The sequence below is a fragment of the Lucilia sericata genome, unplaced genomic scaffold, assembly GCF_015586225.1.
Source record: "Lucilia sericata isolate MDLA Ls3-8-SP2 unplaced genomic scaffold, ASM1558622v1 Contig000013F_arrow, whole genome shotgun sequence".
Taxonomy (NCBI): Eukaryota; Metazoa; Arthropoda; class Insecta; order Diptera; family Calliphoridae; genus Lucilia; species Lucilia sericata.
In genome coordinates, this window is record NW_023994052.1 from 1,285,126 (window position 1) to 1,311,839 (window position 26,714).

The window sequence follows — 26,714 nt, forward strand, 5'->3', positions numbered from 1 at the left end:
CAGCAACCACAAAGAGTTTATTTAATATTAAAAATAATTTTTAATGAAGATCTTTCTTACATTGGTCAACTGATATTGAATAAAATTGGCTAATTCAAACCATTATTTCAAAAAATATCGAAATATAATATCAAAATATAAAAACTTTTAAAACGAAAGAGTTTGTGTTTGTTGGGTTACATATTTTTCAACTAATACATTCTCACGACTTAGGTTTTTGACAGCAGACTTAGGTTTTGTCATACTCAGTTTCAGTTCTATGTATACCTTTTCTATGTTTAGAACAATTAAAAAATAATTTGTTCGAAATTTAAAAAAAAGTTTGATGTGGTAATATATTTTAAATTTTATTTCATACGGTAACAAAAATTGTTTGTCAAGATTATTATAATTATTTTTGGTAATTTTTTAGCTATTCGGGGAAAAAATATAAAAAAATTGCAAATAAATGTAAAAAATATGCAAAATAATTTGTAAATGGATGTTGGAGTTGTTATACTTGAGGAGTTAAGCTGTAATAATTTCCCAAATAATCGAATTTAGGCATTTATGTAATATCATGCTCAGTATTGCTAGGCCGGCAAATTTTACCGCAAATTTGAGAATTCTAACGGTGAGTTAGAATCACTCGCAAAATTCTGCTCATTTATATGTTTATATGGATGTTAAAATTGTCCATACAAAATTTGCAGTTGCAGGTTCTGAAATATGCGAATTTTACAGATTTTTTTAGGAGTAGATGCGATTAATGCAAAATTTCTCTTGTATTTCTAATAAGGTGTAAAAGAACACCTGTTTCGCCTATTTTTCCCTGAATCACCCCCCAAATATTTAAATTTCCATAAATCTATTTTTTCTGCAATTTAAAGAAACAAAAAGAACGACTATCACTACAAAAAACCTATTGTTGAAATTAACATTTCATTTCGTTACTAACAGAGCACTTTTATGTTAAAAAAACAAAAATTTACACAAAATGTTTATAGAATACAAATTTATGTTAAGAACGCACAGTGATATAGGAAAAAAAAAAAGAGGGAAATAATTCGGTAACTTATAAACGGTTAATCCGATTTTAATGAAATTTGGTATGCACAAAGAGGAGGTGTTGTCGAGTTTAGGTTTTGAATTTGGACCTTATAGGACCTTATAGACCTTATAGGCCCGGCGGGGGGTCCTCAAATTAGGTATATAGAATCTCCTCATCGAGCACTATAAAAAATGTCGTCGTAGCAGTAAATTATCTCTTATAGTTTAGGAGATATTCGTATTTGAAAATTAAAATTTTAAAATTTTTACCGTCCTTACTTTAGTGTTTTGACAATAGCGGGTCCAAATATTCCCGATTTTCGCCATTTTTTTTTATTCGCTTAACAACAAGTTTATATATCAAGCAGTGAAAGAATTATGTAAAAATCATGACTGAGTCCAAAGTTATAGGCATTTTAATTTAAAAAATTAAAAAAAGGCGATTTTTTGTAATTTTTTTGGAAAAAAAGTATCTTTTTCTTTTTAAGTTATCTAAAAAGTTTCTAAGAAGATGTATATAGAATTTATACTTTTTGGAAAGCTCACTTTACATAAAATACGATAGATGAAACAAAACCTAAAAATTTTTGATACCGAAAAACCCTATTTTTTATGGAAAATTCAATTTTGTGCAAAAATTCTCAAATCGCATAGTCGATATCAAATTATAGTGACCTGTTTTATATGACCCAATGTGTTCTTAATCATTTTGTACCGGGTTTCGATAACCCCGCCCCTGGTATGGATATAATAGGCAAAAAACCAAAAAATCCCATTTTTGGGATTTTTTAAAACTTTTTTGGGAATTCCGGGATTTCTAATAAGAAAATTCGAAATTTTGATTTAATTTTGGATTTTGAGTAAAAAAATCTACCTAACTGTAAAATTTCATCAAAAAATATTCATAAATAAAATTTTTATTGCAATTTGAAAAATTTGAATAAAAAACATTTTTTAATTTTTTTTAAAAAAGTATTCCGCGAATTTTTTAATTTTCAAAAATTATATACAGTTTTGAAAAAAAGACAAAATTACCTTTCCATTGATATATAACATGCCTACCTAATGTTTTTTAAGTGACAAATTAATTAGGGAAAACTCAACATCTTTTAGAAAATTTACCTAGCACTATTATTTTCATCCATAAGGTTAACTCTTAAATTTGTTACATATATGGATGAAAATAATAGTGCTAGGTAAAAATTAAATAAAAATTTCGAATTTTCTTATTAGAATTCCCGGAATTCCCAAAAAAGTTTTAAAAAATCCCAAAAATGGGATTTTTTGGTTTTTTACCTATTATATCCATACCAGAGGCGGCGTTATCGAAATCCGTTACAAAATGATTAAGAACACATTGGGTCATATAAAACAGGTCACTATAATTTGATATCGACTATGCGATTTGAGAATTTTTGCTCAAAATTGAATTTTCCATAAAAAATAGGGTTTTTTTGGATGGACCTGGTCCCCTCGGTATCAAAAATTTTTAGGTTTTGTTTCATCTATCGTATTTGATGTAAAGTCAGCTTTCCAAAAAGTATAAATTCTATATACATCTTTTTAGAAACTTTTTAGATAACTTAAAAAGAAAAAGATACTTTTTTTCCAAAAAAATTACAAAAAATCGCCTTTTTTTAATTTTTTAAATTAAAATGCCTATAACTTTGGACTCAGTCATGATTTTTACATAATTCTTTCACTGCTTGATATATAAACTTGTTGTTAAGCGAATAAAAAAAAAATGGCGAAAATCGGGAATATTTGGACCCGCTATTATCAAAAAACTAAAGTAAGGACGGTAAAAATTTTAAAATTTTAATTTTCAAATGCGAATATCTCCTAAACTATAAGAGATAATTTACTGCTACGACGACATTTTTTATAGTGCTCGATGAGGAGATTCTATATACGAAATTTTTTTTAAATCGGAACTCAAATGAAATAGGATCGTTTTAAAAATTTAACATAGCCAAGGTGTCCTAATTTGAGGACCCCCCGCCGGGCCCCTGGTTGGCCTATAAGGTCCAAATTCAAAACCTAAACTCGACAACACCTCCTCTTTGTGCATACCAATTTCAACAAAATCGGATTAACCGTTTAGAAGTTACCGAATTATTTCCCTCTTTTTTTTTCCTATACCACTGTGGAACGGTAACAGAACGAACGTTTAAGTTATAGAAACGAAAGAAATATTTAATGCATAAAGTTGATTTCTTAGAATCTTAAACAAAAAAAGAATTTCCCATATATATATATATATATATATATATATATATATATATAAAACCCGGCGTGCTTTGCTACTCCTGTCGATATAAAATAAAAAATTTTCAGAATATATTGATATACATTTTTTGTTTATAAAAATTTTATTAATATTTGTTTGTCACTATCCAAAACCATAAAGTAATAAGACAAAGAAAGTTTGATATTTAAAGTATTTTATTAATTAATGATATTTACATATATTATTTCTTAATAATTATTTCTTATTCCTATTCATTAGCATAAATTTACAAAATATTACAAAATTACTAAAATATAATTGACTTAATATTTACAATTAAAATTTTTCTTAATAATTATTTCCTATTCTAAAGCCTTGGGATATACAATATTTTTTGGTTTCCCCTCAGGCGCGTAGATATACAGATCTGAAGGTTTCTCAACTATCGAGCATGCAACATAAAGCTGACCAGGTGGGAAGCATGGATTTTCGAGATTTATTCCACACACTTGCAGGGATTGACCCTGAGATTTGTTTATTGTCATCGCGAATGCCAAACGTATAGGAAATTGCAACCGTTTAAAGTCGAATGGCATTTTCGATGTTGTCAATGGGATCAGAGGTAGTAAGACATCTGTTCCTTTATATTGGCCAGTCGTAGTCGTTGCTTCGATTAAGTTGTTCATTAATTTCTTAACTGTTAATCGTGTACCATTACAAAGACGTGGTGGATCAATATTTCGTAATAAAATAATTGGAACGCTAATTTTCAACTTCAATTCGTGGGGATACATTGACGACATCATCATTATTTGTAACAGTATCGATGGATTTATATGTTTTTAAATTACCATCGATTCTATTCAAAATAATATTATTGATACAATTAACCTCAATGTTTTTGGGTGACAGTAAAGCACGCTCACATAACCACTGCCTATTTTTGAAATTACGTTGAAGATTTGAAAAGCACAATTTATTAACTCTTTCTTTGATTGTGTGATCCTGCAAAGCTGAGGGAAACTTTACACAATTTGTGGTTGGCTCAATTGGCATTTTTCCATTTCCTAAATCCAGCAATTGTTTTGCAAAACCTGAAGTTGAATCATCATTTTGCAACTGTACACGCATGTTTGTTGTTAATTTTAACGTGTGAACATGTTCATCACAGGAAGTGTCTGGCGAAAATCACCCGCTAAAAGAATTAATGCACCTCCAAATAAATTAGAATTACTTCTCATATCCTTTAAAGTGCGATCAAGCGCTTCTAAGGATTTTTTGTGGGCCATGGTGCGTTTATCCCACACTATTATTTTATATGTTTGCAGCATTTTACCCATTGAAGAATTTTTCTTAACATTACATGCATAATCTTCAGAAAATTGTGTTTTCAACGATAATTTGAGTGCATAATGCGCAGTTCTGCCTCCATCTAAAAGTATTGCTGCAATACCTGATGACGCAATGGCTAAGGCAATATTCTTTTGTGATCGAACTTTAGCTAAAATTAATGAGATGAGAAAGGTTTTTCCGGTTCCTCTTGGCGCATCAATGAAATAAAATCCTCCTTGTAAGAAATAATTATTAAGAAATAATCTATATATATAAAAATGAATGTGTGTTTGTTTGTATGTTTGTATGTTTGTATGTTTGAACGTTATAGACTACTAAACGGCTGAACCGATTTTCTTGAAATTTTCACAGCATATTCCTGCATGTCTGGAATAGGTAATAGGCTTTTTTATTTCGAAATTTCAAGTGGGCGATGAGCCACGCCCACATTAAGAAAATATAAAATCCGTATATTTTAGATAATATAACAGTTAGAGTCCTCAAATTTTGTCGGAGCCACTTTAGTGTCAATATGATCATTTAGGACAAAAAGTAGGCGGACTAGCATTAGGGGGCGTGGTACCTCCCATATAAATTAAATACAAAAATTCGTTTATCTGGGAAACTAATAGAACTAAATTCTTAAAATTTAGCACGAAGAACTTTAACATCCATATAAACATTTTGGGTAATAAATTGGCGGACTACCCATGAGGGGAGCGGCACCTCCCATATTAATTAAATACAAAAATTCGTTTATCTGGGAAACTAATAGAACTAAATTCTTAAAATTTTGCACAAAGAACTTTAACATCCATATAAACATTTTGGGTAAAAAATTGGCGGACTACCCATGAGGGGAGCGGCACCTCCCATATTAATTAAAAACAAAAATTCGTTTATCTGGGAAACTAATAGAACTAAATTCTTAAAATTTTGCACGAAGAACTTTAATATTCATCTGAACATTTTTAAGGAAAAAAGAGCGGACTTTCATCTGGGGGGCTTGGAGCCCCCATATGAATAAAATAGAAAAATTCGTATATCTGAGAAACAATTAGAGCTAGAATCATTAAATTTTACTTGAAGAACTTTGACATTCACCTGAACATTTAGAATATAACGGGCGGACTTCCAATGGGTTACTTGGTACCTCCCATATGAATTAAATACAAAATTTCGTTTAACTGGGAAACTAATAGAACTAGATTCTTCAAATTTTGAACAAATTATTTTAATAATCATCTGAATATTTTGGAGGAAAAAGGGCGGACTTTCATCCGGGGGGCTTGAAGCCCCCACATGAATTAAATTCGTATATCTGAGAAACTATTAGAGCTAGAATCTTAAAATTTTACATGAAGAACTTTGACATTCATGTGAACATTTAGAGAATAACGGGCGGACTTTCAATGGGGGGCTTGGCACCACATATATGAATTAAATACAAAATTTCGTGCATCTTGGAAACTCTTATATTATTCAAATTTTTTGTAGATAGATAGAAATTGGCGATAGATAGAAACTGGCGAACTTGCAATAATTTGCTTGACATCTTTTATATGTAACATATAATGAATCTGGTATTTATTTATACATATTCCTTTTAGGGTAGCAAAGCGCACTGGGTATAGCTAGTATCTATATATATAAAAATTAATGTGTGTTTGTTTGTATGTTTGAACGTTATAGACTACTAAACGGCTGAACCGATTTCTTGAAATTTTCACACTGTATTCCTGCATGTCTGGAATAGGTAATAGGCTACTTTTTATTTCGAAAATTCAAGTGGGCGATGAGCCACGCCCACATTAAGAAATTATAAAATCCGTATATTTGAGATAATATAACAGTTAGAGTCCTCAAATTTTATCGGAGCCACTTTAGTGTCAATATGATCATTTAGGACAAAAAGTAGGCGGACTAGCATTAGGGGGCGTGGTACCTCCCATATAAATTAAATACAAAAATTCGTTTATCTGGGAAACTAATTGAACTAAATTCTTAAAATTTAGCAAGAAGAACTTTAACATCCATGTAAACATTTTGGTTAATAAATTGGCGGACTACCCATGAGGGGAGCGGCACCTCCCATATTAATTAAATACAAAAATTCGTTTATCTGGGAAACTAATAGAACTAAATTCTTAAAATTTTGCACAATGAACTTTAACATCCATGTAAACATTTTGGGTAATAAATTGGCGGACTACCCATGAGGTGAGCGGCACCTCCCATATTAATTAAAAACAAAAATTCGTTTATCTGGGAAATTAATAGCATTAAATTCTTAAAATTTTGCACGAAGAACTTTAATATTCATCTGAACATTTTTAAGGAAAAAAGAGCGGACTTTCATCTGGGGGGGGGGCTTGGAGCCCCCATATGAATAAAATAGAAAAATTCGTATATCTGAGAAACTATTAGAGCTAGAATCTTTAAATTTTACTTGAAGAACTTTGACATTCATCTGAACATTTAGAGTATAACGGCGGACTTCCAATGGGGTACTTGGTACCTCCCATATGAATTAAATACAAAATTTCGTTTAACTGGGAAATTAATAGAACTAGATTCTTCAAATTTTGAACAAATTATTTTAATATTCATCTGAATATTTTGGAGGAAAAAGGGCGGACTTTCATCCGGGGAGCTTGAAGCCTCCACATGAATTAAATTCGTATATCTGAGAAACTATTAGAGATAGAATCCTCAAACTTTACATGTAGAACTTTGACATTCATGTGAACATTTAGAGAATAACGAGCGGACTTTCAATGGGCGGCTTGGCACCACATATATGAATTAAATACAAGTTTTTCATAGATAGATAGAAATTGGCGAACTTGCAATAATTTGCTTGGCATCTCTCATATGTAACGTATTGTTAATCTGGAAAACTATTATAGTTAGAATTTTCAAAATCGTTAAGTGGGTTTTTTATTTAATCAGTTTAAACGGCTAAACTGATTTTCTTGAAATTTTCAAAATATCTTCCTGTATGTCTGGAAGGAGTTATAATTGCTTTTTATGTTGAAATTTCAAATGAGCGAGGTCCCACGTATAGAGTCCCCAAATTTTGTACAAGTAACTTTTGTTTAAATACAAATATTTTGGACAAAAATAGGGAGTTCAGCAAAAGCGGGCGTGCCACCTCCCATATGAAGTAAATACTAAAATCTAATTATTAAAATCTGTATATATAGAAAACTATAACAGCTAGAGTCCTCAATTTTGGTGTCTCTCACGTGAAGTAATTACAAAAAATTGTATATTCTTATCTATATATATAAAAATGAATGTGTGTTTGTTTGTATGTTTGAACGTTATAGACTACAAAACTCCTGAACCGATTTTCTTGAAATTTTCACAGCGTAAATTAAAAACAAAAATTCGTTTATCTTAGAAACAATTACAGTTAGAATCTTAAAATTTTGCACAAATAACTTTAACATCCATGTTAACATTTTGGGACTACCCATGAGGGGAGCGGCACCTCCCATATTAATTAAATGCAAAAATTCGTTTATCTGGGAAACTAATAGAACTAAATTCTTCAACTTTTGCACTAAGAACTTAAATATTCGTCTGAACATTTTGGATGAAAAAGATCGGACTTCCATCTGGGGGGGCTTGGAGCCCTCATGTGAATTAAATAGAAAAATTCGTATATCTGAGAAACTATTAGAGCTAGAATCTTCAAATTTTACTTGAAGAACTTTGACATTCATCTGAACAATTAGAGTATAACGGGTGGACTTTCAATGGGGGACTTGGCACTTCCCATATTAATTAAATACAAAATTTCGTTTATCTAGGAAACTAGTAGAACTAGATTCTTCAAATTTTGCACAAAGTACTTTAATATTCATCTAAACATTTTGAGAAAAAAGGGCGAGCTTTTATCTTGGGGGCTTGAAACCCCCACATGAATTTAATAGAAAAATTCTTATATCTGAGAAACTATTAGATGTAGAATCTTTAAATATTACATGAAGTACTTTGACATTAATGTGAACACTTAGGGAATAATTGGCGGACTTTAAATGGGGGACTTGGCACTTCCCATATTAATTAAATACAAAAATTAATTTATCTGGGAAACTAATAGAACTAGATTCTTCAAATTTTGCATAAATTACTTTAATATTCAATTGAACATTTTGGGAAAAAACGAGCGGACTTTCATATGGGGGGCGTGGAGCCCCCATATGAATTAATTAGAAAAAATCGTATATCTTAGAAACTATTAGAGCTAGAATCTTCAAATTTTACTTGAAAAACTTTGACATTCATCTGAACAATTAGAGTATAACGGGCGGACTTTCAATGGGGAACTTGACAACTCCCATATGACTTAAATATAAAAATTCGTTTATCTGGGAAACTAATACAACTAGATTCTTCAAATTTTGCAGAAATTACTTCAATAATCATCTGAATATTTTGGAGGAAAAAGATCGGACTTTCATCTGGGGAGCTTGAAGCCCCCACATGAATGAAATAGAAAAATTGTATATCTGGAAACTACTAGAGCTAGAATCTTAAAATTTTACATAAAAAACTCTGACATTCATGTGAACATTTAGAGAATAACGGGCGAGCTTTCAATTGGGGGCTTGGCACTACATAAATGAATTAAATACAAAATTTCGTATATCTTGGAAACTATTATATTATTCAAATTTTTCATAGATAGATAGAAATTGGCGAACTCTCAGTAATTTGCTTGGCATCTCTAATATGTAACATATTGTAAATCTAGAGAACTATTGCAGTTAGAATCTTCAAAATCGTTAAGTGGGTTTTTTATTTATACTGCTTTTAGGGTAGCAAAGCACACTGGGTAAAGCTAGTATGTACATAAATATCATTAATTAATAAAATACTTTAAATATCAAACTTTCTTTGTCTTATTACTTTATGGTTTTGGATAGTGACAAACAAATAAAAATATAATTTTTATGAACAAAAAATGTATATCAATATATTTTGAAAATGTTTTATTTTATATCGACGAGAGTAGCAAAGCACGCCGGGTTTTAGCTAGTTTTTATATATATATAGAAGATATATAGATTCATATGGGAGGAGCCAAGCCCCGCTTATGAAAGTCCGCCCATTTTTCTCGCAAATATTCATATGGATATTAAAGGTCTTCGTGCTAAATTTTAAGATTATAACTCCAATAGTTTTCCAGATAAACGAATTTTGGTATTTAATTCTTATGGGAGATGCCACGCCCCCTATTGGTAGTCCGTCCTAAATATTCATGTCGATACTACAGTGGCTCCGAACAAATTTGAGGACTCTAGCTGTTATATTTTCTCAGATATACTAATTTAAGATTTTCTTTATATGTATATCAATATATTTTGAAAATGTTTTATTTTATATCGACGAGAGTAGCAAAGCACGCCGGGTTTTAGCTAGTTTTTATATATATATAGAAGATATATAGATTCATATGGGAGGTGCCAAACCGCGCTTATGGAAGTCCGCCCACTTTTCTCGCAAATATTCATATGGATGTTAAAGGCCTTCGTGCAAAATTTTAAGATTATAACTCCAATAGTTTTCCAGATAAACGAATTTTGGTATTTAATTCCTATGGGTGATGCCACGCCCCCTATTGGTAGTCCGTCCTAAATATTCATGTCGATACTGCAGTAGCTATTATATTTTCTCAGATATACTAATTTAAGATTTTCTTTATATGGGAGGTGCCACGCCCACTGTAGCTATGCTGCCTATTTTGTCAACATGTGTTCATATGAATGTCAAATGGTTTGGAATGTCATAAGGTTTGTTTGGTAAGAGAAATATCGGTCTACGTTATCGCATTGCCTCATCCAAGTAGCACCCCGAAAAACGGCTTTAACAGTCATAACTGTTATAACGAGTATAGCTATAAAATTCAACATAAATAAGTTTGATATGAACCAAAATCTCTCTACCAAATTTTATGAGGGAATCGGTCCATAATTGTCCCTACTTATATGGGGGTAGGGACAATTATGGACCGATTCCCTCATAAAAGATTATAACTTCAGAAAACGACTTTATCGCACATTACTGGCTTAAAAATAAGCGTATAGCGATGAAATTCGACGTAAATAAGTTTCTTATGAGCAAAAATTAAAAAATTTTTCGACAATCTGTTAAAAGTTAAAAAATTGGACAAAAATATTTTATTTTTAAACATTAATATTTTGTTAATTCAAAGGAGCACGTCCATAATTGACTTAAGCCCTATAACAAATATCTCCCTGATGTTTACAGAGGAGCATTTCTTTTACGGCATACAATTTGATGGTGGGTATATAAGATTCGGCATAGCCAAATATAACACTCTTGTTTTTTAAACATTTTGGTGGGAGAAATTTCCATTTTTTCATTTGGCCTAGATTTAATTCATTTGAATTGGAATTCAATGTTCCAATTCATTTCAAAATCAATTCAATTAAAACGAATTGGAAATTAATTGCAATTCACTTTAACAAATTCATTTGAGTTGGAAACGCATTGTAATTATTTTATAGATTCATTTGAATTGAAAGCGAATTGAAATTCCATTCCGTCTAATTCGTTTGAATTGATTCAAATTTCATTCAATTCTTTTTTGTTGTGAAAAGAATTAATTCAAATTTTTGTAATTCGTCACGAATTAAAATAAAAAATGATTCATTTGCAGCTCTGAACACTATTGAGTTAAATGACAAACATTTATTTATTTATTTTTATTGTTCAATTATTCAGTTCGTATATTTTGATAACTTTAGTAAGCAGAAATGGACTCACGGCCAAAATTAAATTGCCACGGAAATTGGGATTCGGAATCTATCAAGAATTACACTTCATTGGAACATATTAAAAAACAATTGCAGCGCAGTAATTGGTCATATCTTTGTCGACATCCAGAAGTAAGAAATCATAAATTTTTATTTAAAAATATATAGTATGTATGTATGTACATATTTTAAGAAGACACCAGTTAACAACATTTTAGAATTAGGTTAGGTTAGGTTGATAGGAGGATGTATACTACATCAAATCCGAAGAAATACACCTAGGCCACTATCGGGCCTGTTGTGCGCTCCAATTCAAGAAAAAAAAATTGTTCATTGAATGTATTATTTTTCCATGTTCAGAAACTCAGTTTCCTGGACGTAATTCCTAAGAATCTTCCAATCGGTGTTGGTTAAGAATGTTATTTCCGGAATAACATCACTTCCAAGATACTTGGATCTAACTTCGACGAATGCCTGACAATGGCAAAGAAAGTGCTCCAGAGTTTCACTGTCCTCTCCACATGCTCTACATTCGTCTGAATTCGCACGTCCAATTTTGTATAGATGTGCTCGTAATCCTGTGTGTCCACTCAGAATATGTACCATCATACTAACCTCAGACTTGCTCATTTTGAGAAGATTTCTCGTCTTGCTCTCATCAGGGTCACCCCATAGAATCTTTGTGGTTCTACCCACCGTTTCATTATTCCAAGAGGCCTTATGAGATTCTCTCATCCATATTTTTAATTCAGCTTTTGTTGCGTCGAATGGTTTTGCGTTTGTCAGGTTAACTACATCGAGCTCCCTTCCCTTTAAAGCTATTACATTCGCCCTTTCGTTGCCGATTACTCCCGAGTGGCCTGGTACCCATATGATGTGAACCTTACCTCTGGGAGAGTATTCAGTTAAAGCTTTCTTACAATCCAATACGGTCTTAGATTTAATTCTATCACCTGATATCGCACAAATTGCCTTCTGGCTGTCGGTAAATATATTAAGCCCTGTGGGCGCCATATTTATTCTAATCCAATTTACACATTCCGTTATTGCTCGTACTTCTGCCTGGAAACTTGTGTTATGATTAGGTAAACGGTGGTATATTTCTGTTTCTGGGTCTTCAATATAGAACCCCAGGCCCACTTTGTCCCCTAATTTAGAGCCATCCGTGTAGCAACGGATTCCTACTGGTATTTGCTCTAATGTTCCGCTTGACCAAGATATTCTATCTGGGATTAGCGTTTCAAAGTTTCCGACATATTCAGTGTCTTTTAGAATTAGTCCCATTGAAATACGACCTCAGGTTTCGCTGAAATTGACAATTGAATTGTTGCCAAAAAAACTTCTATTTTTGTAGCGTTCGAACACCCGTTTTTGTGCAATAATCTTTGAAATTAAAAAATTTTCAAAATCAAATTTTGCACCAATTAAAGGGCTATTTAAAAGCTATAAGTAACGCTTATTGCCAAAATAAAAATGTTGTTGTTGGCTAGAAACATGAATTAGTATGTAGAGCCCGGATTAGGAGCGAACACTTTTGGTACTTTTTCGTTCTACAAAACGTACTTTTTGAATTTTCTATAATACTGAACCTAGGGACATGAAATTAAGTATGTAGATCCCAGATTAGGTGAGAACCTATAAAAGGGGACTTTTTGGTACTTTTTCGTTCTTCAAAAGGTACTTTTTGAGTTTTCTATAATATTGAACCTAGTAACATGAAATTAAGTACGTAGAGCCCGGAGTAAGTGATAATCTATAAAAGTGGATTTTTTTGGTACTTTTTCGTTCTTCAAAACGATTTGTTGGTACTTTTCGTTCTTCAAAAGGTACTTTTTGAATTTTCTATAATATATGAACATAGAAGAGTAAAATTAAGTATGTAGGGCCCGGAGTAAGTGATAACTTATAAAAGGTGAATTTTTGAGACATTTTCGTTCATCAAAAGGTACTTTTTGAATTTTCTATAATATTGAACATAGAGACATAAAGTTAAGTATGTATGAAATTAAGTACGTAGAGCCCGGAGTAAGTGATAATCTATAAAAGTGGATTTTTTTGGTACTTTTTCGTTCTTCAAAACGATTCGTTGGTACTTTTCGTTCTTCAAAACCTTTAATAGGGGATTTTTTGGTACTTTTTATACCCACCATCAAAAAAGATGGGGGTATATTGATTTTGTCATTCCGTGTGTAACACATCGAAATATTGTTCACAGACCCCATAAAGTATATATATTCTGGGACCTCGTAAGATTCTAAGGCGATCTAGCTATGTCCGTCCGTATGTCTATTGTTGGCACGATAGCGTCCACAAAAAAAGAGATATTGAGATGAAATTTTCCCAAAATATTTCTTATTGATCAGAAATGTTTGGGCAAAATCGCTTAACGATTTCACATAGCCCCCATACGAATGTACCCCCCGGAATATTGTGTAAAATGCTTCAAACATTCACGAATTCTTTGTTTATGAAGCAAATGCCACAACATTTCGCATAAGTCAGTTTTTTTACTTCCAAAATAAAATTCTGAATTATGGCGGACATAGGACCACAATTAGCCCTATCCCCCATACGAGGTCCCCCTTAGAAAATGGCTATAATGCTTATTACTGGCTTACAAATACGAATATAGCGACGAAATTCAACACACATACGTTTCGTGCTGGCTAATATTTATTTGGATAGGTCCATAATTGACCCATAATAAGTAAGTATCTTGGGAGCCAAAACCTTTCCACTAAATTTTAAGTGGATCGGTCCAAAATTACCCTACCCCCCATATAAGGTCCCTTCCATAAAATTACTTTAAAGCTCATTACTGGCTTAAAAATACGAGTATAGTGAAGAAATTTCATAGAAGTAAGTTTTATGTGATCCAAAATCTATCTACCAATTTTTATGTGGATCGGTCCATAATTGACCCTACCCCCCATATAAAGGCCCCTTCAGAAACGCTCATTATTGGTGTAAAAATACGAGTATAGCGATGAAATTTGACATAACTTTATTTTAAGTGTATCGGTCCAAAATTCATTTGTGAAATTTCACAAAAGTAAGTTTTATACTAGCCAAATTATGTGATGTGATCGGTTCATAATTGACCCTACCCCCCATATAAGGTCCTTTCAGAAAATTACTTTAACGCTCATTTTTTGGCGTAAAAATAGGAGTATATCGATGAAATTTAACATACAGGCAAATCCCGGTATAACGAATCTCACTTTAACGAAAATCCCATATAACGAACAGCCAAATTTTTAACATTAACTACCTTATATAGCGAACGTTTAAGAAATTTTATACTCGATATAACGAATAAAAAGAAAAAATACCTACAAAAATCCAGTTTTTGATTTTATATTTATATTGTTAATATCAAAAACTTGATTGAGCAATTAGAATATAATGTAAAAATGAAAGAAGTCGCCCATATTCCTAATTTTAGTTATACTATATATCTGACCTATCGATCAAAATTCCTTACATTATAATCTAAAAAGCATAAATCTGTTAGATGTGAATTTAATGGTAAATTTAGCTTGAATAGTGTTTAAAAGGGATACATTGGAATAATAACATTTTACAGCAAAATAAATTATTTCGATACCCCAATATGGCGCAATATTCCAGGGTTTTGAAATTATCAGCATGAGACTCAGTTATCGATTGTGAAGTTCAGTTTTTCCTCAAAGGAGTTTAATTCTATCTTCTAGATAATAAAATAAGGTTAAGGAAATAGTAGGAAATTAAAGTTGTTAGAAAACTAAAATCCTTCACAAATTTTTCAATCCGTTCAGATGTTCAAAATGGAAAAACGTGTGCGTTGTTATTAGTTGTTTGAAATAAAATTTGAAGTAATAATTTCATACATTAATTTGAATGGTTTTTTGTCCATTAAGTAAAGAAATTTACTAGAAAAAATAATTCCGATATAACGAATATTTCGATTTAACGAAAGGGCCTGACATTATATCATTCGTTATACCGGGATTTGCCTGTAGGGTAGAAGGGGGATCATACGCCATAGGGGCACATCTGCCAATAGCGAATAACTTGAAAACTGAGCAATCGATTTTATCGCATTATCAAATTTTGTTTTCGTTTATCGATTATCTATCATCCCTGAAAATTTGAAACATTAACTTTACATATGATGGGAGGCAGACATGATTATTTGTTTTTCAAAGGGCTGTGAAAATATTTCACTGTGTGAACTTTTTGTGCTTTTTTAGTTTTTGTGATAGAAAAAATTAGAACGTCAATAATAGTGAACAATAAGACATAATAATATTTTCGATAATATAATTTGAAGCCCGAAAAAAATTGAAACTAAACCCCAGAACTGCCCGTGGGGCACATGCGCCAAATATATGTAATGCTTGTGATGTAGAACAAAATTTGGTTAAAATATAGAAAAAATCAGTAATAATTTGTTTTAATTTTTTTGTTAAGTTTTGTGAAATAAACAATAAATATCTGGTTTATTATACTTTGTTTAATGAATTAAAGTATAACACAGCAAAATAAGTTTTTATTTTTGTAATTTTATCTTTTATTTTACTAATGACAAATCTGCCCCATCCCCTTGGCGTATTTACCCCATGGATGGGGCGGTATCGCCGTTTTTGGTCAGTGCGGAAAAGTTAAAAAAATATGTACATGGGGATGACTTAGGAAAGATTGAAAGGAATAAAACTAAAGCCAACATATCTAAGTATCCGAACCAAGAAAAAAATTAAGAATATGTATTGTTTTTTTAATTTGAGGCCGCCTCAAAAAAAGTGGCATATGGTCCCTCTATATCTAAAAAAGGGAAGAAACAATTTAATATTTATAATTTTAGTTATTTTTTATATAAACATATTTTATGGGTCTTATTCACAACACTTTAGCCAAGGTACTCTTATCGAAAAAATAAAGAAAATTCCGTTGAAATAATCTTAAATTTTGGTGAAAAGATGTCCTACAAGCAAGAAGATACGAAAACGATACGAATTCGTATTGCTTAGAAGAAAAAAATTATTTCGGCAACAATCATATTCGTATTGCGGAAGATACCTCCTTCGGGAGAGATTGTGCGGCCAGGGGGATACTTCTAAGCAATACGAAAGCAATACTCCTAGAAGACAAAAAAGAGACATTGCTAGATAATCAGCATGGTGAAAATAAGAAGATATCTTTAGATAATCGTCTGGAAGATATATTGGAGATATTCTCCTATTATCTTTAGGAAGAAAAGTATAAGAAATTAAAAAATTGGCAATTTGAAGACACATTTATTAGTGTTAGCAATAAAATATTACAATATGGAAAATATATTAATATAAATATGCCAAATTAACGTTTCCCCAGCACAATTTTGTTTTACCCACAGGAAGATTCTTTTAATATTGATTTCTTTTAAGTACTCTGAAAACCAAAACATCATGACTATCCATTTTTTATGTGAAAATAAAGATAAACTTACATTTTTCCAAGCATAAATTACGATTGTAATGATGTCGTCTTGATTTATCGCGTATTAACTTATTGTAGTAAGATTTATTTAAAAAAATTCGTTTTTTTTCTTATTCTGAAAATATTTTGAAGTTTGAAAAAAATATTTTTATTGCTATAATATCATCTATGCGATAACATAACGATATCCTAAACGTATTGCGTAGGATGAAAATCCTCTTACAGAAATAAATACAACAATTTGGCAACAAAAAATACTTTACAAAATCAAAAAAATATTAATTTAAATATTTTTATTGTTTATTGCCGATTTTACTTTTAAATATTAACATTGCGATATCAAAAAAATATTGATTGGATGATTTTCTTCCAAATTATAAAAATTTAATATTGCTTTGATATCTTCTATGGACGATATCTTCCAAATGTTTGTAGGGGTTAGGTTTATTACTCATACTTCCAAGAGATTTTAGGAAACAATATAAATGTTAATGTAACAAATGAATTATGAGGGTTATATTCAAATACGCAAGTTTGTAATTCTGAAATAAATTGTCAACAATATTTTCGAAATTAAAAAAAAACAAAAAAATTTCAAAAATTTGGTAAGAATAAAAGAAGTGGTATTATTGAATCTTTTTTTCTGAGTTGATTGTTAGGTTCCCAAAAGTAGGGCAACCACCCCAAAATCGGTACTCATTTTCTCCAAATTTACCAGCACTCCTGAAGGATGATGCAAAATTAAATATAACCTTAATAAGTTTTATAGGATCTAAAATGTCTCAATCAAATTCCATAAGAATCGGACTATATTATATCTAAGCACATATAATTAACTTGCTTCAAATCATGTATACCGATGATTCTTCATAATCAAGTTTCATTAAAACATTTTAGTATTATGATACATTCGAAAAATGATTTGTTTTAAAACATCCTTCTTAGAGTTCGGTCCGTGATCCAAAGCATTAAAATCGTATTCCGAAAATAAAACCGATACACGATAATAAAATTTTAGCATAAATCTAATAAATGAGCAAATCTTGGTAAAATGTGTTGTGTTGCTGCGTATGTAAAATTCGGCATTCCCGAACTTTTACCTGTTTTTACATGTTCATACATTTTTATTTTATTGTATGTTATAAATTTAAATGATTTTTATACCCTACACCACCATAGTGGGGAGGGTATTATAAATCGATTTTGGATTTTTGGTTAGTTAGGGCCGTTTGCGTTTCAGGTGACGATATGTACTTATTCTTAGGGGCTTTAAAAATGTTTTCGAACAGGTTTTGTATCAATACGAAGTTTAAAGTTTTCAAAAATTTTCAAATTTTATCAATGTTCAAAGTTCAAATTTTTTAAGATTTTTTTTCAACAAGCATTAAATTTGACATCGTATATTTTCTAAAATATTAACCGATTTTAATCGTTTTAGTTCCTAATTAAAACCTATGTCTTATAGTTTGAAAATATTTTCAAATTTTCATTCAATTTGTAGTTGAAAGTTTTTAAGATTTTTTTTTTTTTTTTTTCAACAAGCATTAAATTGGACATCGTATATTTTCTAAAATATTAACCGATTTTAATCGTTTTAGTTCCTAATACAAACCTGTGTCTTATAGTTTGAAAATATTTTATTTAAAATATTTCAGTTTTATCGTAAGGATGATGACATCAAATAACGTCCTTTAGTCAAGGATATCTCAAAAAAGGTACCTTACATTTTTATTCCTTCACATAAGATTGCTTATAGTGTTTTCAATAAAATATAAAAATTTCCGAATGGGACAACGAGGGGATCTCAAGTAAATCAACTTTTAGTAAAATAATCCACATCATTTCATACAAAATTTCAAAAATTTAAATTTTTTGAATATTATCAAACTACAAGACATAGGCTTTAATTGGGAACGATTAAAATCGGACAAACAGTTTAGAAAATATACGATGTCAAATTGAATGTTTGTTGAAAACAAAATCCAAAAAAATATGAACTTTGTCGATAAAATCTGGACCGTAACGAAAATTTTGGAGAACTTTAAATTCTGTATTTACATGAAGAATGTGTGTACCGAATTTCATCGAACTTCATAAATAGTCTTTTGCATTTTTCACATAATACATCTCATTGAATTATGTGAAATATTGCGACCTGTACATTATACCTGGACAGACAGCAGCACAGACTTAAAAATTTAATTTAAATTTCGCACTTTTTTCAACGAATTTGCACTTTTTTGACCGTCATTTTGCACTTTATTCTGAGGGAGTTCTGGAAACACTGGTTCTGACAACGAAGATTTTCGGGAAATTACATGTACACAACACGATAATAATTTAAATAATTTTCTATAATGCATAACAATGAAAGTAAATAAGTTCATCTTGTTTCATATATTTTTTTGTACATTTTAATTTAAAATGTTGTTTCTATGTGAAGAAATTATCATTCTTATGTACATTGATTACATTTTGTTTATAAATATTCGCATTTACAGTAATTTAATCTTCAAAATTAAAAAGAACCAAATATTTTTTTCAGTGCAATATCATTGAAAAAATGCCAATAGTGTGTGTATAGTGGTGATTTTTTTATCTGCCTCTCTATACGCCGGTATATGATGTAGAGCCCGGATTAGGTGAGAACCTGTAAGGGGACTTTTTGGTAGATTTTCGTTCTACAAAAGGTACTTTTTGAATTTTCTAAAATATTCAACCTAGAAACATAAAATTAAGTATGTAGAACTCTTACTTGTTTTTTTTTATGTGCTATTAAAATAATGTTTTCTTAACATTAAGACATTTATCTTCTAGAGAAAATTGTCTACCCAATGTGGTATGCAATGTTATAGCCAATTTACCAACGCATATACATATATTTAACTGATTGATTTGCATACAGAAGTGATGTTAACAAAAATATCTACACAAAAAACGAATAAACTATTAATTAGTGGTTTTTGCTACATTTTTGTGAAAAGAAAATGTTAATAACTTTGTTATTGTCGCTCGATATTAATATTTTATACCTTATTGGAAAGATAAAGTTAAGATTTGGTTGAAATATTTATAAAATATACCCAGCAAAAATAAAACGAAGTACTTCCAAAAGAATAACATTTATCACCACTTCAAAAGTAGTACTAAATGATTTTTTAACCTTCTAAGGAAGTGATGTTTAAAGGCTTCCGAAGAAGTGAAAATAATTCTATTTTTCCAACGTTGAAGATATATTTTTTGTTCTTTCATTTTAATGAGGTAAAAAAAATATTTTTGGGCTTATGTATTAAATATGTTTATTAAATTTGGACCGCTAATAGGTCTTGCCCCGAGAGGAACAATGGGCTATATAAGATCTTGATCGAATGCCACGCCCCTTTTTACGCCCACTTTTTGCAAAACTATTATTATACCAATTTTGCAATCACAATATCCAAAAACTACTAATCCGATTAACCTGAAATTTTGCATACCGATAGGTATAAGCTTTGAAAGGACTATAGACTATATATAAGAACTTGATCCGATGCCACGCCCCTTTCTACACCCACTTTTAATAAAGCTATCCAAAAAACTTACAAAAAACTACTGATCCGATTTTCATGAAATCTGTTATAATGAATGTTGTGGAATAAACAGTACGACGCATTACATCTTCAAAACCTATAATATATAATAATGAATATATATGAGACTTTTTTTTTACTCTTTCACTACATACCTAATAAACTTATTTACATAAAATTTGGCATTTAATAGGTCTAACCTCAGAAGTTAAAAAAAACTCTATATGGTATTGATGCTACAAACATTTTTATGTTCACTTTTTGAATAACAGCTGTAACACCAAATTTCTAGGCTAAATATAAAAAACATGAACCGATTTTCAAGAAATTTGGTAACAGACAGTGTATTTTTATGAAATTTTGCATGACAACAGTTCTATTAGTTTGAGGAAGATATTGTTTAATACATTAAATTCGAATAAATACACCTATACCACTAATTTCGGGCCTGTTATAATCTTAATGAAATGCAATGACCTTTTTCCGTCCATTTTTTGTTACATTTATAATGCTCATGATATATACTTTTTATAGTTAATAAGAATTATTATTTAGGTAGTTAAAATTTTTATCAAAAATTTATTTTTATTTGAAAACTCTAAAATGTTTGTAGGTCCTTAAGTTACTTTACGATTAGGTAAAATAAAAATCTGCAATCAATTTAATTTATTATCAAAAATCGATTTTCATCTAATGCGTAAAATCGGTTGTGGATTCGTATACCCCATCACTTATATTTTCCACGCGAAAACTATTCTTATTTCAAAACCTGTAATCCGCTGTATATCTTCAAAAAAAAAAAAAAAACTATTTTCAAACAGAATCGGAATTTTTTTATCAAAGTTATATTGTTGTAGATCTGAATATATTACTTCCATCACTTATATTTTCCACCGGTAAACTATTTTTATTTCACAAAATATAAAATTTAAATTTATTGTTAAATCGAGATAACAATAAAAATCTGCAATAAGTTAAAAAAAACCATGATATGTATTTGACTGAAAGACAGCACTTTTGCAAATCTTATATAGGTATACCTCTGAAACGAAGCATATAAATCATTGTTCATATAAAATATAGATGAATTCATCTTTCAATATCTTTTTATACTTTTAGAAAATTATCCACCAAAAATTCTGCACGTATGTTGCACCGTATTTATTCCAAGCTTTTGAAATTAAATAATGATTTTGAATAATTCCAGCACACATTTTCCATTTACCAATAACAAATTCCGAAATTTTTTAATTAGAGGAGATGTGGATATTTTAATAAGTAAAATTATTTGGGTAACTTTTTTGTATATCTAACGATATTTGATCTTTAAACCTTTATTTCTTCGGATTTAATAAGTGGTGTGTAAATCCATCCAAAACTATAATGTGGATGTATAAAAGGTAATGAATAAAAATAATATTTTTAAACATACTTTTTTATAAATAGATGTATTTTTGAGAAACAAAGACGAAAAAACGGTGGTTTTACTCTTTAATGAACAACTCATAATTGTTTGTCAAATTAAAAGTAGTTTTGTTTTTCTGTCAATATTCAAGGATTCTTCATATTTTCCTAGGGCAGAAAAAAACGTAATTTTGTTCTTTTTAAAGGAATTTGAAATCAATGAGCCCAAATTTTTCATGATTTTGTGCAGAATTTCTCATAATCGTTTCAGAGTTTCTTCAATTGCATGTACTTTTTCAAACAGCAAAAAAAATCGCTTGAAATTTTATACGGTTAATGGTACGTGTTTTTGTAGTTATTTTATTAACTACAAAAATACGAAGACTTTGCCTCTTTACACCAGGGGTACTACAATTTAAAATACGGTGTGACGTTATTTAAACTGAACAGTTCTTTAAATCTACTGCACATGGAAAAAATAAAACAAATTATTTGAAAGTGTCCTTATTTCCCTACCAGTGATTGAAAATGCTGATTTCAGTGTAATTTCTCAAAAAAAGTTTTTTAAATTTTTCTACAAATTTCCTAATTTAAGCTCATTTTCAATTTCTAAAATTTTAAGGACTCTTTGGTCCAGAAAATGACTTTAAGGATTTAAAAATGCAGAAAAATAAAATAACTATTTTATCGATATAAGATAAATTTTGATATATATTTCAAAAAAAGTCATTACAGATAGAAAAATATTCTCTTTACTTTTTGAAGAAACCCGGGTAACGCCGGGTACACGCAGCTAGTTTTGAAATAATATTTTACACATCTTAATCTAAAATGCAAACGGCCCTATTTAACATTTTAAAAATTTTACATGAGAAGCAAAAAACTATTTAAATTGAAATGTTTGTTTCTATCAACGCATTTTTTTGTTATTCAATAAACAAATTGTTCAATAGTTAAACCTATCATTTGTTATGGTAGTTGACAATGGCATATAGAAAAATGGATAAATTGGAATTTTTACCTTTAATATTTAAATGTTTTTATGTTTTATATTTAAAATCCCAAATTTTGGTTCGAGGAGTCCAATTTTGTTTGGGAACATTAGTTTTGATGCAATATATTAGAATCAACAATAAAATCGATTTTGAATTTTTGGTTAGTTAGGGCCGTTTGCGTTTCAGGTGACGATATGAACTAATAGAGCTGGACCGTGTCCTTATGATTGTTATATTCCAAAAACCTTAAAATTTTATAGTTCTTATTCTTTTTACATTTATTTACATAGTTGAGAGCAATAATTCGTATTTTTCTCCATGAACTGATCAACAAAACACCGGAAAATATCTATGAATTTTCAGCTGCCCTTTTTAATTGTAACAACTCTCCTCTCCTGGTTACCAAAGTTTGTAATAAAGCAAATTTTGATTTTTTGCAAAAATTAATCTAAACTCTAATTTACAGATCAATCAACAGCTGAAAAGGATCAATGAGAACTTAAAGCAAAGTCATTGGTCTCAATACGATGGTGAAATGTTTTTCTCAAAAATGAACTCAACACATTCTCTACTTTCAAGAGCCTCTATTGGTACCGACATAGACAATATGCTTCGCTACGCGATGCTTATGAGAGATCGAAAATAATGTTGTGGACTTGATTTTAAATGTTTATTGTAATAACTTTCGAATACAAAATTGAAAATAAAAAATACTTTTATTTACTAAAATACCACTTAATCTATAACATTTGGTGGTTATTCTTATTGAAACGTAGCACCTTGTGCGCAAATGAAACAATTGCAGATGCTGGTTGTGTTGCGGCCAGATCACAAAATATGTGGCACTGATTATCTCTGCTTCCTGTAGAGGGGCGTGCTACAAATGCAAATATGGATTTATTAATGGTGCGTTCTAAGCCGTCATCGAAAGCCAAAACAGTATAAAAACGGTTATCGGGATCCATTGCTATATGGGAAATATTGTTAGGCGTATAGTGTCGGCGGAAGAACATAAGTCTCTTATTATCGGTTAAAGTAATACCGTTTTGTGACACTTTAAAATGTACCTCTATGGGAGATGGTAGAGCTGATTGTGCATACATTTCATTCACTGTTTTACGTATGGCTTCATCTCCAGTCAATGACTCCATATTCATACTAAATAAATACAAAACATTGCAAGCAGCTCCTTGTTCCAGAAGTTGTTTTTGACTGTGCATTAGTTCGGCATCTTCAGGCGAGAGCATTAAGTCCCTAGTGGGAATAATAAGTTTGCAAGGCAGAGCTAACTGGTTGATAGAGTGTTGGTAAACTAAGGCTGATAGTGAAGTAAACGTGGGTTCATTAGAACAGCCTTTTAGCCGTACACCTCGAGTCGTTGGTTCCAAAAGGAAATGGCGTACTAGTACATCACTGTTTGTACTATTTTCAGGTATTACTGCACCTTGAGGTGCTTTAGAAACTCTTAAAACCAAACCAAAGGCATTTTTATATGTTGTTGAGTTCCGTATGATAAATGTTCCAGGTGGAGCTTGTCGTAGTAAAGCTACGGCTTCTTCTCTCGTCATGTGTGGTTTATACCAATATTCCGAAGAATCTCTGGCAAATTTTACTAAATGAGGTGCCACGTCTTGTGGCGTTTCTGCAATTTGTTTTTCAGTTGCTTTTGCCTTTTTATTAGCTGAAATTAATGCTGGAAATTTAAGAGGTGAATGACGCTCCTTGGTATTAATTGTAACGGTTTGCACACGCTGAAGTGAAGGGGAGCCGGGTGTTATCATGGGATAGGGACTAACACAACGATCTTCAATTGAATACTTGCTTGAAACTGGAAAAGCTGGAGTTTCCGGTCGACTAGGTTCTGCAAGAATAAGTGCAGGTTCATATTTACTCTGTGTCTCAACTATAGCAGTAGATATTGTACTTCTAGTGACATTGTTATGATCTTTTTCATCTGGCAAATCGACTGTTTCCACATGTTTGACAATCTCTCTACATGGATTTTCCTTATAACCGTCAGCAACATCATATGATTGTAACTGTAATGATCGCTTGTTTAATTTTTCTTGAAGCTCGTCCAAATCTTTTTGTATGGCAGCATTTTGAGCTTCTTTAAGAGCATGGTTTTGTTCCCTCAGAGATTGTTCTCGGCGTTCTCGTAGCATTTCCTCAAATTCTTCACGTGATGGTGTTTTCTTCAAAACCGGTCTTGACGGAGAAATGCTTGGACGCCCGGTTCTTCTCAACATGGAGGGACTTGGGGGAAACATAGTTGGTGCCTTATTTGCTTTTGGAGATTCGGGTAGCTCTTCAATACTCACATGATTTAAATCACGCTTCTGTACAGGCGGGCTGGGTGGTAAAAAATGTGAAGCCATAGAGACTTTCGAGGACTCTGGCAATTCCTCTATGTCCACATGATTTAGATCACTTCTCTTAAATCCTTTAGGCAAGTTCCCATATGTAAAGGGTTGTGCATGTTCTCTGGCATGGTAAGGAATTTCATTTTCACTATCGTCTGATTCGCATGATATTTCATAATTCAACTTGTTATCATTTTCATTCAATAACAGATTTCTTGATGTTTCTATTGTGGTCATTTGTTAACTTTACCAAATTAAAATATAAAACACTTATGTTTTAAAAATGGAAATAAAAATTTCAAAAGAAACAATATAAAAAATAAATACTCTTTTATTTTAAAATAGCACTTTGCGCCTAGATCTGAAAGCTTCTCGAGAAATACTAAATTAATTAGAGCACACGTTCATTTGCCATCTGTTTTGTTGCGTCTTTGCCAGTGCCAACATTTAGTGAGCGTAGATCTACAAGCATGCTCATACCCAAGTAGATTTGATTAGATTTTTTATTACATGTATGAGCGTTTATTTAAAAATTACTATGTGAATCCGTTTAGTACATCAAAAACACCGAGAACATTGGCGCTCTAACGTCCACTCACGGACAGTGGAACACATACGATCAAAACTGTTAAATACATATGTATATCTAACATATATCTAAAAATATTTGAACAACTAAAAGAAATCAAGCTGAGTTATTGTTTCGTCTTGTGAATCTAAACAAGTAACAAAGTATAGTCGGACATGCTCGACCATAGATACTCTACAACACTTATGAGTATATTTAAATTGTAATTTTTTAACAAAATTGTTTATCTAAATTCCGATATATGAATTTAATTAATTTATTAATGAGAAATTGGGTTTATGTAGGAGGTTTCGTGACAAATATGAGCCGTGTTGTGTTTGTATGACAGTTATTTATCATGATACTAGTGTGTGTGAGTTATGGACTTTCAAGTAATTTTATAAAGGTGTCTTTGTTAATTTAGCTCAAATTAGTCACTGTGCTTCTTTTTTTTTTATATAAATATTATTTTGAGCAAAATGATGAAAAATCAAAAAGAAAAACAAAAAGCTATTTTCTCTATTGTGTGTTTTTAGTGTGTATTTGTAGAATCTTTACCCAAAAAAAAGTGTGACGCTAAAAATGAAAAAAAAAAACAAACACCAATCTGTTGGCCAATGTTTATAAATATATATGTACATACATTTGTACATACATACGTTTGTTTTTTTTATACTAGGTAGTCATCTTAATGAATTTTTATTTACTTTTAGATGAGGTATTTTCTCCAATGTGTCATATCTGATCGTAAAAAACAAAAAAATATAAATATACTGTCGTTCACCTGAATACGAAATCTATTTTTTTGGAATTAAAATTTCCCCTTTTAAAATCAACAACATTTTTCTACGTTGAGTTTATTTTTTATATTACACCAGAAAAAAGAGCTTTGCTGCATGTGGAATTTTAGCTAGCTAAATCAAAATTGCTACATACACTGATTCAAACAATTGTCCGTACAACATGTATTATTTGT

The 26,714-nt window shown here is 30.7% G+C and overlaps 2 protein-coding genes across 2 annotated transcripts; one reads left to right on the forward strand and one right to left on the reverse strand.

Annotated features, from left to right (window-relative positions):
* The first annotated feature begins 355 nt into the window (after window positions 1–355).
* LOC119604522 lies at window positions 356–23,544 on the forward strand. Its single transcript, XM_037957203.1, has 4 exons — window positions 356–400; window positions 11,374–11,514; window positions 23,098–23,214; window positions 23,274–23,544. Exons 2-4 carry the CDS (start codon window positions 11,383–11,385, stop codon window positions 23,451–23,453), a joined length of 429 nt encoding a protein of 142 aa, XP_037813131.1. The 5' UTR covers window positions 356–400; window positions 11,374–11,382; the 3' UTR covers window positions 23,454–23,544.
* On the reverse strand, window positions 23,505–25,539 carry LOC119604512 (tensin-1-like). The gene is made up of 2 exons (XM_037957194.1): window positions 25,498–25,539; window positions 23,505–25,439 (listed from the first exon to the last, which is right to left on the reverse strand). The coding sequence occupies exon 2, from the start codon at window positions 25,405–25,407 to the stop codon at window positions 23,548–23,550; it is 1,860 nt and encodes a 619-aa protein (XP_037813122.1). The 5' UTR covers window positions 25,408–25,439; window positions 25,498–25,539; the 3' UTR covers window positions 23,505–23,547.
* Between the last annotated feature and the right edge of the window lie 1,175 nt (window positions 25,540–26,714).